This window comes from Agelaius tricolor, unplaced genomic scaffold, assembly GCF_023055355.1.
Source record: "Agelaius tricolor isolate 1412-34295 unplaced genomic scaffold, bAgeTri1.0.p SCAF_3, whole genome shotgun sequence".
Taxonomy (NCBI): Eukaryota; Metazoa; Chordata; class Aves; order Passeriformes; family Icteridae; genus Agelaius; species Agelaius tricolor.
The window spans coordinates 41,719,732-41,736,906 of record NW_027269263.1 but is presented as its reverse complement, the minus strand read 5'-3'; the positions used below and the strand labels follow the sequence as shown (position 1 = coordinate 41,736,906).

Sequence of the window (17,175 nt, the reverse complement as noted above, 5' to 3'; positions counted from 1 at the left end):
GCACAGAGAGATTCACTAATTCATGATGGCTAAGGCATTGCTTCGCACAAATCACAACTGGCTCATTTCCCACAAAAATTCTAGAGCTTGGTTGAAATCTCCTTTTGTATTCTCTGGGAATTCATTGCCTGTGGAATACCCTAACAAAGTAAATGCAGAGCACCAGGAATAAGAAGGCTGTCGGCTGCTATATTAGCTCTTTAAAAAAAGAGAGAGGGGCTATTCAGTAGAGTGAGGAAATGTGATCCCTTGAAGCAATGTGGCATTTAATTTCAGAGGCAAGAAAGAAATTTCCAAATTGTTTCAAGAAAGTTTGGAATAATTTAAAAATAAAGTGAGAAATGTAGGAATGGTATGAAGAAGACAGTAGTTTTCTTAGCTCTCAGGGAAGCAGTATTTCTTTTTCCAGGAGTTGTTACAATGGTCCAAATATGTAAATATGGCTGTGTATTAGAGAAGAACTTTCTGTGTTCATGACATATAGCTCACACAGTATAGGAGTAGAGTCCACAACATTGCAGCCAAGAGCTATTGTATTTGGGATTTAAATTTTATTTAATTTTTAAATTATATAACTTCTGTCCGAAATGTAGTATATTCTCAGTTATGAAATTTGCATTTCATTCATTTTTCTCACTTGTCTTATTTCATGCTCTATGTTACTCTTGTATTACACCATTAGCTTCCCTGTACTGTAAATGAACATTAAGATTGTTAGAAGCTTTGCAAGGCAGAGGAATGCAAAGGCTTCCAGAATATGCCACATGATTAATAAAAGCTTCATATAAAGCATGTTTTCTGTCTTTAGGTAAAGCTGTTACTTAATTAACATGATAGATCATACAAAAAAAAATTAATTGTTTTTCAGTGGCCAGCTAAAATCAACAACAAAGCTACTATTGGTCCTGTCATGGTTAATAAACTTTTGGCCACCTAGAACTTTATAGACATACTTTTGCTGCAGGCTAGAAACTTGTTTGAACTTAGAGATAGACATGACGTTCTCTAGGTCCTGATGTACACACCCTCTCTCACCTGAGTCAGCCACTTACTGTTAGTACCTTATGGTGTACAGCTGGTTGCATTCAACAAGACCTGCTTATCTACAACAATATGTTAATTATAATTTTCTTCATATAAAAGAAACTCTGACTTGAAGATCACTATCAGACCTTCAGCTGAAATGGCTGTCACAGTTTCAGATCCATGCCAGTTTGAAGCCATTCATCTGGTGGAGGTTGCCACTCTACTGCTGAAGCCTGCAGAATGGACTGGGTGCAGAGTCCTCATTTTAGGGTAAAGGCTGTTTACTTGGGAAAATAGCCACCTTTATAAGTGTGAATTTTATGAGTGTGATTGCCTAAATTACAGCAAACTGATGTTTAGGATGCTAGTGAATACTTTCTAAACAAAATGCAGGGCATACATTTATAGAACTGAAGATTATCTTTTTGTGCCTGCTGGAAATCAGGTGTGCATGCTGAACTTAAAAAGCAAATCCAGTTTGGTCTGCAGATACAGGAGTGTGATTGTCCCTGCAGCAGGAAAGAGTGACAAAGGCCACTAAGATGTCTCATTTGTAATAATCAGAGTAACCTGTAGCACTGGTGGGAAGGACTGTGGCAAAAAACATTGACTAGAGACAAGCTCCAAGAAGTATTTAGTTGACAGTAATCTCTGGGTAGTGATACTGTTCTCATGTACAAAGACATTTGAAGTAGGTAAAGAGAAATCCACTGCTAAATCCCCTGCATCTCTCATTGTTCAACCACAGCATGTGTTCTAAGATAAAAGGAAGCAATATTTCTATTAAATATTTTAATTTAAATGTAAATAGGAGAAATAAAGCCTCACTAAACAAGGGCTGTACCCACAACTTGTAAAGAAGAGAACTTGTGATATTAACACTTTGAAAGACCATCAGTTCTTCTAACCTATTCCTTAAATAAAATTTTCATGGACAACTAATGTCAGAAGAACAGAAGGTTAAAGCAGTTGCTATTTAAAAGAAAAGATGACAGGATACCAGTAATATCTTACAAAGTAAGATTTTTCCTAGAGCCTGAATTTACCAACAGTATTAACTTCTTCCTAAAAAATTTTAAACGCCCTCATGGGATGTACACAAAATTCATTATGAAGTCAGACAGAAGCTGAGCAGAAATGCTGAGGGTGAAAACACTCAGGAACAAAATGCAATGGGCACAGCTTTCTGCTCTTTCAGGTTTGTGCAGTAAGTTAGTCTTATGCAAATGGTTATAAACCAGACAAAACCCAGAGGCTGACAGTGTTTCACTCTCATTTGCATCTCACAAGGCCATGCAGAATAGGACCCTGTGTATGTGAGGGACTGTATGGAATGACATCACTCCATAGGAACTACACTGTTTTCACCTGGTGCTTTGTTATGAATTAAATAATTCATAATAATGAATTAAAGTAGGATGGAACAAGTTCTTGGGGAAAAAAAAAAAAAAAAGAACCCTAATGGAATTTCTGTGTACTCTTAATTGGCTTTGGGTTTTAAGGTGTTACAAGCTTATAGTCATGTTTTTTGCATATTGTAAATATTTTCATATACTTCTTAATCTACTTGGACAAATGTTATATTGTGCTATGAAACCTAATCAAGTTTAGCTGAAAACCTCTGAAAATGGTTAGGTACACCTATTCAGACCTACAATGCAGCTAACATGACTGAATACTTTGCTTTCCATAGATAGAAGTACAAAAGGCCTAAATTTGTAAGACATTCAAAACAAAACACACCAAAAACATTCTTAGAGTTTAGTCTCTACGAGTGAAAGAAAATAATACTAAAGTTCAGAGTAGAATGCAAAAACAAAATGCAAGAAGAAAAAAGTCTTGTTCTTTGAAGGCATTATCCAGCTCCCAGGCTTCTAGTGACTTAGCTGGGAACAAGTTAAACCACTGTGAGAAAAGTTTACATAATAAATTCTACATTTATTTCTGTTTCTTTATGCCTGTACACAACTTGGTTAAAATCACAGCCTGTAGAAGGAATTCTATGCTATTGCTGTTAGATTTCTTTTAGCTGGCTTATATCTGAATATACAATATAGAAATACATCAGGCTTTATAAAATTTTGTTATGATTAAATATGTAACATTTAATCCTCCAATTGGCATGCTTACAGATTCGTTACTGGGCTGCTCATGATAAAGAAGCAGCTGCACAGCGGGTACAGGTGAGCAATCAAGAGTATTCAACCAAACTGGAAAACCTCAAGCCTAACACTCGCTACCATGTGGACGTGTCTGCCTTCAACAGTGCAGGCTATGGACCTCCCAGCAGCACCATTGATGTTGTTACAAGGAAAGCACGTAAGTAAATGGAGCATTAGGTCAAGTATAATCATGTCCACCATGTTTTCAAACATGGCTTCTCATTCATATACCGAATGTTCTCTCCTCATTGCTGCTTAGTCTGAAAATTTCTGCTAAAATTCTCCTTCCTCTCTTTTGTTGCCATGTATAATGGGGATAACTTACAAAAGGTGGTAAAGAGGCTAAGATTATAGGCTCAAAGGAGGGTCACCTGAAAGCTTAGATCAGGTTGCTCAGGGTTTTCTCCAGCTGGATCTTGAAAACCTAAAGGGATAGAGACTGCACAACCTCTCTGAGAAACCTATTCCAGTCCCTGACTTATTCTGAGCATCTAGTCTGAGACTCTTAATTGATATTGTGCATTTTTGTTACTCATCCTCCTGCTGTGCCATCCAAAAGCCTGGATCCTTTTTGATAAACCCCTGGCCAGGACAGGGCACTCTTAGGTCCCCTCCTGTCTCACCTCCAGGGTGAGCAAGTGCAACTCTTTCACCTTTCTTTCACAAATCAAGTGTCCCAGATCCCCACCAGGTTGGTATTGCTCTGTTGTACTCACTCCAGATTACTAGTGTCTTTCAAGTATTGGGAATCCCAAAGCTGGACACAATATTCTAAATGATGAGCAGTTGAGACCAGCTATTGCTTAGGCATCTATACACTGCCTTTCTGTTTTGTCAATGATGAATAAAATGTGACCAGCTGCCATTTTCATCAGCAGCAGATCAGCAAATTCAGGCCACCTTGAGAAGTGGGCGATCTGAATCTCACCCTAGAATTGACATACCATAACAGGTTTTTGAATATTGCTCCTGACTCAATGAGGTTACCTAGCACTAGCATTGACTAAACAATGTAAGAAAAGCATCTTGTGTATTAAAAATGCAATTATCTGGGCTAAAAATGCATACAACTAATTTGAGGATCTCTGTCAGTAAATAGTGTATTGTGCAATTTGCATCTGCAAGGTTCATTAATAAGAGCCCATTTTATAAGCTTTCTGTGTAAGTTATAATTAATGGTTTCTGCAGTGGCTTACTGTTATTTCTGCTGATCTGAGTTAAATTATGTAGAAATGGCTGTAAATAATTGATTGAATGTTTGCTCTCGATGAATAAATATGACTTATGCCACATTTCTGGGAGATTCTGAAGGTAGTTGCATGCCAGCAAACACTGGTGGTCAGCAACAGTGGAGGGTAATGTTGGCCACTTCCATTCTGCCAACACAGAAAGGCAGACCCACAATGCAGCCACTGCACAAAGCCATCCAAAATTGCCTGGCTGGAGCTGTAGCAGTTCATTCCAGGAAGGAGACTATCCTTTGCTTATATATATGGCAGCCTAATTTCCATTTTCATATTTTTACATGTCTCAATAAAAACATCATTGAACATTTATGAAACCTCATTTATGTATACATTATACATATGTTTCTTTTCAGCTCCAAGCCAACGCCCAAGAATTATCAGTTCTGTAAGATCTGGTTCAAGGTACATCATCACCTGGGATCACGTGAAGGCAATGTCAAATGAGTCTGCCGTTGAAGGATACAAAGTATGACATCTGAAAATATTTTTTATCTTTATGTATGCTTTGTGTAGTGCATTTTATAGACAGTGTTGAATCTTGGTATGTAATCAGACTTGCACACACTTGAATGCTGAAGAGGAAGGCATCATGCTCAGCAATCGCAACCATCCAGTAGGCCTAGGGCAAAGCCTATGTCAATATGGTGAGAAAAAATTAGGGGACTGAAATTCATTTGGGTGGTAAATCACATTATGGGAAAGTTCATAGCAGTGAATGCAACAACCTTATTTCCCACATGATCACATTTATTGTCTGTTGGTTTAAAATAATGCATAGAAAAGTTATATACTTTATCATTTTTTCTTTTATCAGTATGCATTGTTCCAGTTTTCCTTTCCCATCTCCATACAGGGGTTACAGTTCCTGAAACATGAGTTTTTAAAGTCTGGGAAGAAAGTCAAAGGGAAGGGACCTCTACCATCAGTAGATGCAGTTACTCTGTAACCACAGCAAGTGTATATACTGACTATAGGGCATATAGAAAACTTCAGCTATTAATTCCTGTTTAATGTTGCTACTTGCTTTGCAGTAAGAAAATTAGTATCATACTCTTCATTTGCAAATTTGATTGTGGAGTTGCACTTCTTCCTGGGAATTGCTAATCATGTTTCACAGAGATTATTTCAGAAAGAAATGGGATCTTTTCTAAAGGTCCCACAAGACAACTACCATCTCATTTGCAATAGCTTAGCATTATTGAGAGTTAATAATAAAATTGCTAATTGTCTCATTTATAAATTTTATGTCAGAAAACCCAGCTGAGTTCTCATATTTTTATTTGATGGTCTCTGCCACCCTGCCTTGATATTCTCCATCACTTAATTACTTATTTTGAGTGTAAGTGCTAAACTTATTTTTCAAAAGGTGGCATAATTTTGTAACAGAAAATGAGAAGACATCCTGTCTAAATTCACCTTGTGTAAATATTTAAAAAGTTGTATTAGCCCCTAAGTGTATATATATATATATGTGTGTGTGTGTGTGTGTGTGGGTATGTCTGTATATAGTATATATATAACACTATATATATAGTGTTTCATATAAATTAAAACCCAATACTTTTTCATTGACACAGTTTACAGTATGTATCATACAGAAATGTATCTTTGTGGAAATGTAACATTTCAATAACTGTATTTACCATGACTTTCCTAGGTACTTTATAGGCCAGATGGACAGCATGAAGGCAAGTTGTTTTCCACTGGAAAGCACACGATAGAGGTCCCAGTCCCCAGTGATGGTGAATATGTTGTTGAGGTGCGAGCACACAGTGAAGGAGGAGATGGAGAAGTAGCCCAAATAAAAATTTCAGGTGAGCAGATAACTTCCCTTTTTCTTTGCCACATTCCTTAGAAATTTTGGACTAAGTGTTTTCCTCTTGCATGCTATGGAGAGATGGGCACACCCAAAATTGGAAAGGTCGCCCTTCAGGAGTGACTGCACTGAGAATAAGAGTATATCTTAAAACATTTCTGAGGACTCATAGCACACACACAGGACACTCCTGTAGCAGTCCAGCTCAATCCTAGAAGCACTTCCAATCTTCCAAATACCAGAGTGCTTTTACTGGTGCCCCTGGTTAGGCTACCACTTGTAGTAATGTCCCACAGGCATAACTACATGGTGCAGACCTCAGGATCTAGGTGTCAGCTTGCAATAACCCCATAGGCCTACCATCTTTTGCCTCTATGTCATTCCTTTGACAACTGCCACTAAAAGGAAAATAATAGAGAAAAGGAGTGGTCCACAGTGATCCACAGACCTCTTGCTGGGGAAGTTCCACTTCTCAGTGAGAAGGGGATCTGTGGCACAAAAATTATAAATAAGCAGTGAGAAACTCCACATGCTCTAATTCAGAGTGGTCTGGATGATTGGTAAAGAAGAGAAGGGACCGTGGCTTAGGATAATTCAAATTTGGCTTAATGTTGACTATGAATACAAGTTCAGACATGGTCTGCACATCTCCTTCCTGTTAGTTTTTTATCTTAAGTAGTTCCTTGGCACTGTTTGGTATGAAAGAGAACATATGAATAGACATCAAGGAATTGGATAGTTTCTTTGCAAGGTTATAATTCCATCACTTACATTGTATTCTTGTCTTTTTAATCTAAAAAATTAACCCAGGGAATAGAAAGGATTAAATGTCAACAATATTCTTATCACAGAAGTAATGCAATCATTATTGTGGCTTTTTAAAAAGAACAATGTTTATGCTGTATTATCTGTACTGTGGGGGAAGCTGCCCGTGTCTAAAGGAGTGGACCTCCCATCTGCAGGTTTTCAATAATATATACAGCTTATATAATCTGGTGTGAGCTCATGAGTATCACCATTTTAGTTTGTATTAAGTTTTTATTTTGTGTTTATTTTGTTCTTATGAATACCTGCACAGTAGACATTTTTTGCCTATTTTTTTTTATCTATGTTTTTCTGGCTTTGGTGTCTGAGCATTGTTTCCTCTTGTAGCTGTTGTTAGATTAAAGAGTGTTTTTGTGTCTAATACATTGTTCCCATTAAGAAATGTATCTATACTAGCCAAGTGACTAATCAAATGTTTAACACGCTGTGTGCCTTGAATTTCTCCTCAATTACAATCATCAGGTCTTAAATAACTTCATCAACTCTTTTCTTCACCTCTCCAGCTTCTGATACTTCCTTTAAGACTAGATACTATATATGCACTCTGTTCAACTCAGCTGTCTGCAGAGATATTCTTACCTCCCCACACTTAACTACTTCCAGCATTATTCATGAAAGGCTTTCATTAGCCATTTATTACCTTTCATGGGGCTATGAAATTATGTTCATCTTGTTTGTCCAATGCCATCTCTAAATTCTTCCTGGAATCCATACTTTCCAGGATACACTATCTCATCATTTGCAGAGTACCACTGCAGTGTCATGTCTCTTTTTAACTTTGTGTTTAATTTTGCCTGTGGCTATGACAAAGCACAGTTGGTTTGAAGTCCCTGTGCTGTCTGAATTTTTGTATTAATCTGTTGTTGTCTCTATTTGCCATCTTGGTTCCATAGGTGCTTACTTCTGCTGCTTTTGATATAAATATATGGATTGCATTCAGTCCAGAGCTGTTCAGTGTGGAATTGCACTAGAAATTCAGTGCCCATTCTTCAATAATTGTGGTTTGAAATCTGCTGGTGACTGACTTCTTAATCCATTTAGCATATGTGTTAATTGTGTGTACCATGTTCTATAAGACTATTTTAGGATAGTAAGTCAACCACTTTAAAAAATCTGAAATATATTGTTGTATTATCATTCACTGGGACAATCACTTTTAATATGTTTTATAAGCTGCAAAAGTGTTTAGGGAACTCCTGTCTTCAGGACATGTCCTGAGTATCTTTGTATCAAACATGTGTTACAACCTGCCGTTGGTGTGGTGCAAAGGCCTTTAGGTTGCAGCTGGCAGATTACTTCCCAGAGCATCGTCTCAGTGCAATGTCAAGCCCAAGCTGATCAGTCTTGCCAAGATTGTGACCTGTCCCAAGTATGCCTGTACAGAATTAGCACCACTGGGAGAGTTAGCACCCTGCTAATGCTGATTTGCAGAGTTTTGCATTAAACTGTCTTCTGCACTGCAGACAAGTTCTCATCCATAAATTGTACCACACACCAGCTAGACAGACAGGGACTGTGTCTCTGCTGACCTAGACAGAGACAGCATTCCCTGGACTCAGTTTAGGAAAGTTTGAAAAAGAGACAAAAGGCAAGGTAGTCTCTTTGGAACACATAGTATACAGCCAATCAGGAAAGAATTTCAGGTTATTTCTAGGCTGCTTTTCCAAAAAGCAGAACAAAGTATAATTTTAATGCCTACACATGGCAAATTATGTCTGCTAATTTTTATTCTTAAGGAAATCTTCCAGTAATGGTTTAGGGTTTAGAATAATTATCTCAAAAGAATGATAGAGTAGTTAATTTTTTTTTTTTAATTACGGTTTTTCTCAGAGAATTGCAAAGAAGAGAAGATGTAGTTTGATAGGAATGCATGTTGTGGTGCTTGACTGACCAAAATGGAAGTTACATATTTACACAGAGATGTAAACAATAGTTAGAGCAAAACATAAGGAGTCTTACCAAACTCAGAGAGGAATATTGCCTTACATGACCTTTAGGCATCTGATTCCAGTGTTTGCAAACCTACCTAATTTTGTGCAGAAGTGAATGGGGAGAATTAAGCAGCTAGGGCAAAGGTTCCAAATAGCCTATATGACCAGGAATGGCAGGATCTTAAACAAGGAGTGTCTGCAACACCAGTGTGTCATCCAAGTGGGTGTTTCCCTGCTGTTCACTGGGTATCAAATCCAAAGTAATCTACATAATATGGCTGAGTTAGGTGTCTAAGCTCCCATTATAATCAGTTGTCATTTAGGGTGTAATTCAGAATGTTAAACAAAGCCTGTAGCATTTGAGACACCCCAGTTTACCAGGGACATCCTGGGGCATCTCAAATGCTACGTCCAGGGACACAATTCTGACAGGCATGACATGAAATACAGGGAAGCTGAGGCCTTCTGGATAGGTAGGTTGTCTTAGTTTGGGACAAATTTGGAAGGGAACTTCCAAAGGGATGGTTCCTTAAAGGGCAAAATTCAGCAGTTCTTCCCTCCACCTGTTGAGGTGATAAACTTCCTTCAAGAAAAGTGGAAAAAACTGTTTATTTAACAAGCAAAGCATTTATAAGCATAAAAAATGAATAATATTAAACAATAAAACCTTTTGCTGTTTTGAAGAGAGGGCAAATTCAGAAAGCCCTTCTGTAGTTCAGAGAGAGTGCTCTGTGGGTGTTTCTGGCTCACTGAGTGTCTCTCAGTCCCTCTGGTGCTGGAGTGCAGTGTCCTGGGCCCCCAGTGTGCCACCAGTGGGAGCTCACAGTGTTTTTTTCCTGGGTTTTTTGTCCAGAGCAGGTTTGAACAGTTCCAGGAAAAGAAGAAGCCACAGTCTGAGGAACTTCTCTTCCTCAGCTAGCTAAAAACTAACTAAAAGCAAAGGAGAGCTCTCTCCCACTCCCTATCCATGCTGCAGACAACGTGCACTCAGAGGCACCTGCAGCTCTTGTCTCCTTGGTTTTGAATACAGCCCTGAAAAATTCCACTGCTTTTCCTTCTCTCTCAGATCTATTTTTAAAGGCACAGAACTTCTTTCTGGGCTAAACAGATGAATGGGAATGTAATTCAGCATCATAAAGTCATCCCAGCACACAGGTGGAGGCCAGACAGGACACCAGCACACATCTTTTATCCTATATTTCAGGTTCAGGAGCACTAACTGGCCCTGAGGTCCTAACATAGGAACTAAAATTGTAGCATGTTTTAACTAACATAATTGCATTTGAAATTCAAATGGAAAAGAAACTAGAAGTAGATTTTATTTCTATCTCAATTCCTTGTTCAAGGGAAAAAAACCTCCTTTTTGTTTTCTTCATCCTCTCCCATCTCACAGAAAACCCAGTCACTTGCAGAAGGGGGAGGCAAATATCCTGCAGCCACTTTGCTCTCATGTAACCAGTCAGCTTCCAACAGGTTACACTATTTTAGTTGAGAGTGCTACAAATGAAGTTTATCAAACAGTATCTGAAGCTACCTTACATGCCTTTCTTTTTAGTGAACATCTTGAAATAAAAGTTCTAATATAATAATTCTCTGTATATGTGCATTCCAGCATACAGCTATAATCAGTGTAAAATACAGCCACAATCTTTTGTATTTTATTGGCCAGTGCCTGTTGTAGAGCAAGGAGCTTTATTTTTTAAGCCACTATAGTGAATTAATGAGCTACACAATTTAAAATTCATTTTTGAGTTACCACAACCAGATGAAGGTTGGAATGACTTGTTTAACCAATGGAGTCTTTTTCAAGAGTTAATAGGCTTATCTGTTTCCTTTGAAATACAGTGAAGGCTGAGAAATTTTTTTTGTCTCTTGCATGATTTTTGGACTGCAGTGCTTTGTCATATTACTAAAATTAATGTAATCAAAACAATCCTGCAATTAGTAGGAACTAAAACCATATGGTGCTTAGTTCTTTTTTCATTTCACTTGTGTAACTGCACTGGCCCCAGTGCAGTTGCTTTATGCCAGAGTAAGGAAAAAAAGAATGAAGCTCTCAAGTTTTAAATATTCATCCAGGGTGGGAAAGAGGGGAGGGTTACTCTTCTTATTTGAATAAATATTGGGGAAGAAAGGGAAGTACCATACACCTTCAGCTTCACATGTGAAATCAGGTTAATGTCTCAGTTTTAATAGTGGCATGGAGAAAGAATAATTTAGGTATTGTATATGCTTATAGCAAGAGAACAAAATTACAGTTTCTCTGTGTTCAGTGCACACACACACACATATATATACACATATGAATTCCATTTGCCAGAGGCATGTTTTCAGATCCTGAAATAGCATTTACTTTGAAGTACAGCTCTTTCAAAGGAAAATGCATAAATTTTGCCTGTACTAATTTACACAATCCTTTTAATTATTTATCTTTTAATTTTTTTCAATTACTATTTAAAAGGGGACAAATGTTTCTTGCACACATTAGTATCAAGTAAGTCAGGTGATCATTCACTTCTCATGTGGTATAATCACAATCTTTTGATTTGAAAATGCCCATCTGTTGCAAAAGTTGTAGTAATAAGAGGAGGAGAACACAGATAAAAATCATAATACTGAAGAAAACAGACTCTACCTAGTTGGGGCAGGACAGTCCTTTGTTCCTCACCTTGGAACTTCTTATGCATCTTGTACAAGAATACAGCAAAAAGCTTCTACTGAACTAAAAGTACATTTCTGAAAGAGCTCTCCTCTAAAAGAAGAGTAACTTTCAAAATGCATTTGCTCTTGTCTCACTACTGAAAAATTAATTAGAAAATACTCAGAATGCCCTCTAACCTGGTACATACATATGCTTAAAACAACATATTTTGTTCTCTGCTGTTTTTCTTGATTTTTCTTCATCATCACATTTCATTTCATCACAATTCTAATTTATTGGTATTGCCTCCTTCCAAGCCTTAGTTTGATTGAATAAGGTGACAGTTTCATGCATTGTGACATACTCAGTGATAGAACAAGTGTTATCTTGAAAAGCCATATTCTCATTAATTTCAATTTTTTTCTCTTTTTCTTCTATTCAAACTCAAAGTTTGGACAGATGGTGGAAGTATTTTCATATTTAGTTATGTTTTCTTAGTCTGCATTATCCTGTGATAATCCCTGTTTCCTTTCTTCCTTTCTACAGTGACTTTAATGCCCAATTTAAGACTTTTTCTGCCTTGCTGAAGAGCAAGGTCAATTGAAGCTGATCTGTCCTGCTGGACTAGTTTATTTTCTTTGCTGCTTCTCAGTCCATTATTTTTATTGTCTGCATATTTGTTGTGTTGCTCTCCAGCCCTGGGTGCTGCTTGTTGCCACTGATTGTTCCTTGTGGTGCTGCAGTACTCAGGGAGCAGAGGGAAGGAGGCTGTGCCACCATTTTGCACCTGAAGAGTTTCTGCTGTTTGCACATTGCACCCTGTGGCTTTTTAAATGTGGACTATTTGCAAGTCAAAAAGAGTGACACAGCTGGTATATAGCTGGGCTGAATTTATTTGTAAGAAAAATTCACAAACCCCTATTTTCTTGAACAAGGGGGAGTAGACATCCCTCATGATGCCAGCTGGCCAAAGAAGATCCTCTGCCAAGGTCACAGAAGAATCTCTTCATGCTATTATTTGTTGTGTGCACAACTTTAAGAGTATATTTTATGAAAAAATATTACCATTGGTCTTCTACTTTACTCTCCATGCGAAAGAATCTGTAAGGCATATTAGTATATGTGAGGGGGAAGAGGTATTTGAGAAATAACCTATGTTTGTTGACAGCCAAGTAATAACCCAACAACTGAAAATTTTCTGATTTTTTTTGGAGTCCAGGTCATCTTTTCATGTTGGCAGCCCAGGTCTGTGGCAGGGCTAGAATCAATGAAATAGAAGCTCCAGCTTCTATTGTGCTGACAATGCCAAGGTTCCAGATGCTATTGCCAGAAGAAAACAAAATGTTTCCTTGACAGAATTTTCAAGTAGGAGAGGACAGACTAACATAATGGGGTAGAAAAACTACCCAGACCATCAGCAGCAATTTAAATATGTTTTTTCTTAGGATAGTTGAAGCTGTTCCCCAGATGCACAGCAAACCTTAGCACAGCCCAAAGCATGGGCAGATGGACAGACAGCTTTGTTTCCATCCCATACATCTACTCTGCTGCAAATACAGTAAATCACAGAGTTGTGAATCACTCCATAGTGAAAGGTTTATGGCGCAGTCAAGAGGAAAATTTCCTCGTGCACAAAAAAAGGTTTCCTAGACAAGGGAAAGTTGGATGCTTGATTTAGTAATGATGCCAGTGATGCAAGATAAGTATATTGTGATTAGTTCCATTATTTTCCATTTTCCATGAATAGGGATAACAGAATTTAAATCCTGTCACCTGATACGACCTATTTCTTTTGCAGTAGTCTTTGAAGAAATTATATTTCACCTCATTTCTGTTTTCCTGTTCTACCTGAGTAAATATGAAAACACTGAGAAAACAGATACAAACGAAGCCTAATAGTTGATATAGAAACTAATGACTGGAATAGGCAAAAATCCCTTCATTTTTCCAGATGGCCTATTTTTTTCACACAGAAGTGGACAAACTTAGACTCAAGGAGAAACAGACTTTAAGAAGGCTTTGCAATTAACCTTCTTGTAGTAAAAAGGAGAGCTAAAAATCAGATAGCCCTAATGGAATATAGGTCCTTGGATCCTGCACCAAAAGGAGAGTATTATTTACAGGAAAATGAGTAGGAGTTTGGTCATTCTTTCAGAAAATAAAGAAACCTGTTTTGCAAAACAGTCACAAAGACAGACTGTCATGAGTGAGTTTTTAGGTTGTTTGAAGAATCAACAGCAAAGGTATCAGCAAAAGCAGATTTAATGTAAAAATGGAAGTACAACAAAGTTTGTTGGTAAGGTTCACTCTTTTACTTACTAGATGGACAAAACACAGAGAGAAAAATCAGAATAAAATCTAAAATCAATCTGTCTAAAACTAAAATCAACCTCAAATTATCTACATGGAGGCAGGGAATGGCAAAAGGTACGGATGGGGAAGGGTAAAGATAAAAAGGAATAAGGGACATTCTCTGGTTGTGTCAAAATGTTTCAAGGGGACCCCCTTCACCAAACTTAGCCTTCAGCTTGACCAACAGTTTAGACCTAGTGGTTTTAGCAGCACTTAAACTTAACAGCACTTAATCAATAGCCTAAGTCGAACAATTTGAGAAAAGGTTCTGTAGAATTTACTGTAAACACATCAGTAACTCTTTTATGGGCCTGACTTAGGAATCCAACATACTTGAGAATCTGAGAGCAACACTCACAGTGCATTTGCTGTGGCATATTCACACTCACACGCACATAGAGCTAAAGGAGTGTGTGAATAATTCCCATTGAGTTTAGGGAAGAGCTCATGTTAAATGTATTTGCATTTTCACAGGCAAAGGGTTGAGCCTCAAGGAGGGGGATTATCAGCCCAGGCTGTGTCCTTGGCATTCATCAGCAGTCCCCTGAGCTTAACAAACTTGAGAGTTTGCTGGCTCTGAGAGGCCCCACTCAGAGGGAGGTTGCAGCTTGCTGAGGTCTGGAAGAGATCTCAAAGGTCCTTTTTTTCACAATGAAAAGACATTGATGTTGGGAAAAGGGCCAAAAATATCATATATAAAGATAAGTAACATTTAAAGAAAATAATGATGTAACAAATTGTCACAAAGGCTTAAGAAATACATCAAAGTCGGAACTGTTTTAATGCATGTTTCATTTAGGCATTGATTTTATTTCCTTTGAGTATATTTGGAAGACTGTTGCATACTGTTCAAGACATCAGTAAAATTTAGGATCTCCTTTCAGAAATGTGAAAGTTTCATCCTGGATGTTATGTGATTGAGATGGCAACAGAGAATTTAAAATAGTAATAGAAAGCTGTGAATTAGTAGAACTTTACAAGAAGTTCCTGTGATACATAAAGATCAAGCTGAAGGAGAAGCCATCGAGCAGTTCTTCTTTTCATTTACTCAGACAGATGAACAACCACTTGTGTGAGAAAGGCTTCTGAGAACAGGAGACAGGAAAAAAAGTTAGGTTAACTGCATGCATCCCATACAGATTTTATCTGATGTTCAACTACATTCTGGGTACATGTTTCTCTAGATAGTTTAGACCTAAACTTAAAAATTATCTGCTGAAGGAATTATATACCAGACAGTAGTAAAGCCTGTGCAAGATTTCACTATTTTTGCTTGGGACTGTTGGGGTCCCAAAAAAAAAAAGAGCAACAACAAAAACCCAAAACAAACCAAACCAAAAAAAACCAACCAAAAAAAAAAAAACAAAACCAAAAAAAAACCCAAAAAAAAAAACCAAAAAAAAACCCAAAAACAAACAAAAAAAAAAACAAAAACAAAACGACAAAAAAAAGCTACCAAAACCAAACCAACCAAACAAAAAGACAAAAAAAATAAAAGACAAACCAAAAAAACCCAAACCAAAACAAAAAAACACACACAAAAAAACCCCAAAACAAAACAAAAAACCCAAACAAAAAAAACCCAGCCAAATTTAAGGGCATGTGTTTTGTTTATTTAAAAGAGGTGAGGATTCTTGATAGTAAGTTCACACATGGTGCATTAGAGTGATGGTTGGATTGTGTGATTCTGATTTGGTGTTGACGCTGATTTCGATAGCTTTAGTTTGCAGTTGCTTGCACACTGGATCCATTAAATGCTGATTGAGAGGAGAGATCACACATTATAACACTGAGGAGAGAAAGAATATTTAGGCACTACATATATCTGGCTCATACCTGGCCAGACTTCAGAGGGAGCTTACTAATCCTTCTCTTTTAATTTACATCCACATGTTTATTTGTACACTTCCATTGAGTCTTTATCTGGCATTTCTCTAGCTTTTAAAGGTTGCTAAAACTGACAGATCACAATTGCATTACTGAGCAGAATTTTATTTTTTTAATTCTTGTAGTTTATTCTTAGGCAAAACTTTTCTTAACTTTCATTCATGAGCTACAGGAGTGTTCTGATGTCATGCAATGGCAAATAATGTTTCCAGTAAAGTATGGATCCTTACATGTAGGTCAGTAATCTAACAAGAAAGAAAAAGATGATCTGCTTAATGTGCATTTATCCTGCTAATGTTCTGTTAATGTGCTGTCCAAGGATAGGACTTGCTTTATTTAAGAAAACTGGTAAATATATCTCTGCAACAGTGCCTAAACCTTGTAAGGAATCACTATAATGAGGTGAATTGCTAACTATTCTGGAGCCAGTAAGCACATCTCAGGGGAAGATTTATTATTCCTTTTTCTCTGTAGAACAGCAACATGCAAAGAGATGTTTCCTCATACTTGCACATCACTCAACTTTACTCAGCAAACTTTTTGTCTTGTTTTTCTTCATTAGAAGTGTTCAAAATATTTATTTGTGTCTTTCCAACTGCATTATCCTGGTCCGACAAAAGCAGAATACATTTTCTGTGGATATTCTTAAACACAAAACCTGGAGTTTTTCCCCTATGGCTTCATTCATTAAGAACCTGTACTCTGATATTTAAGAACAAAAACAAAACATTAATGTGCTTCATAAATCACTAAAAAATAAGATAAATATATCCCTGTGCTTTCACAGTTTGTCATGCTGTGCTTGTTTTTAGGCCTGCTGAAATCTCTGCTGCTCAGTTTGTGCATTACCTTCTCAGTATGGTTTTTCTTCATTTAACATTTTCTGGAGAGCTGTCCAGTGGGCCTGTTCCAGCAATGCCTTCAGCACCAGCTGCAAGCACCTCTGTGCTGAGTGTTCAGCAGCACTAAGCTGGGTCCTGCACTGCCCATCTACCATCCTGGTATAGACAAGCCCTCCCTGGGGTGAAAGAATATCCAGTTCTCAGGCTCCTTTGGCCCATCTCCAAGACTGGCAGCCAGCACAGTTTGGCTGGGTTGTTTTCTCATATAGATGCTTCTTAACAGGGAGCTGGACCATCGCAGCACAAACCTCTGAACAATAGCAATTTTTATTTTTGTTAGACAAAAATAAATTTTTAATTTTGTTAGTCAGAGCGAGTCATGTAAAGTTTGTAAGCCATAGATTAATATTTTATGTCTTAAAATATTTGTTTAAGAAATACCCTTG

At 37.4% G+C, this 17,175-nt stretch overlaps 1 protein-coding gene across 1 annotated transcript in view; it reads left to right on the top strand.

Moving 5' to 3' along the window:
* Positions 1-17,175, top strand: part of CNTN1 (contactin 1) — a 211,298-nt gene that overhangs the window by 191,042 nt on the left and 3,081 nt on the right. Inside the window, exons 21-23 of the mRNA XM_071423632.1 lie at positions 3,159-3,345; positions 4,789-4,901; positions 6,093-6,249. Coding sequence (XP_071279733.1) covers positions 3,159-3,345; positions 4,789-4,901; positions 6,093-6,249 — 457 coding nt within the window. The remainder of the gene's footprint in view (positions 1-3,158; positions 3,346-4,788; positions 4,902-6,092; positions 6,250-17,175) is intronic.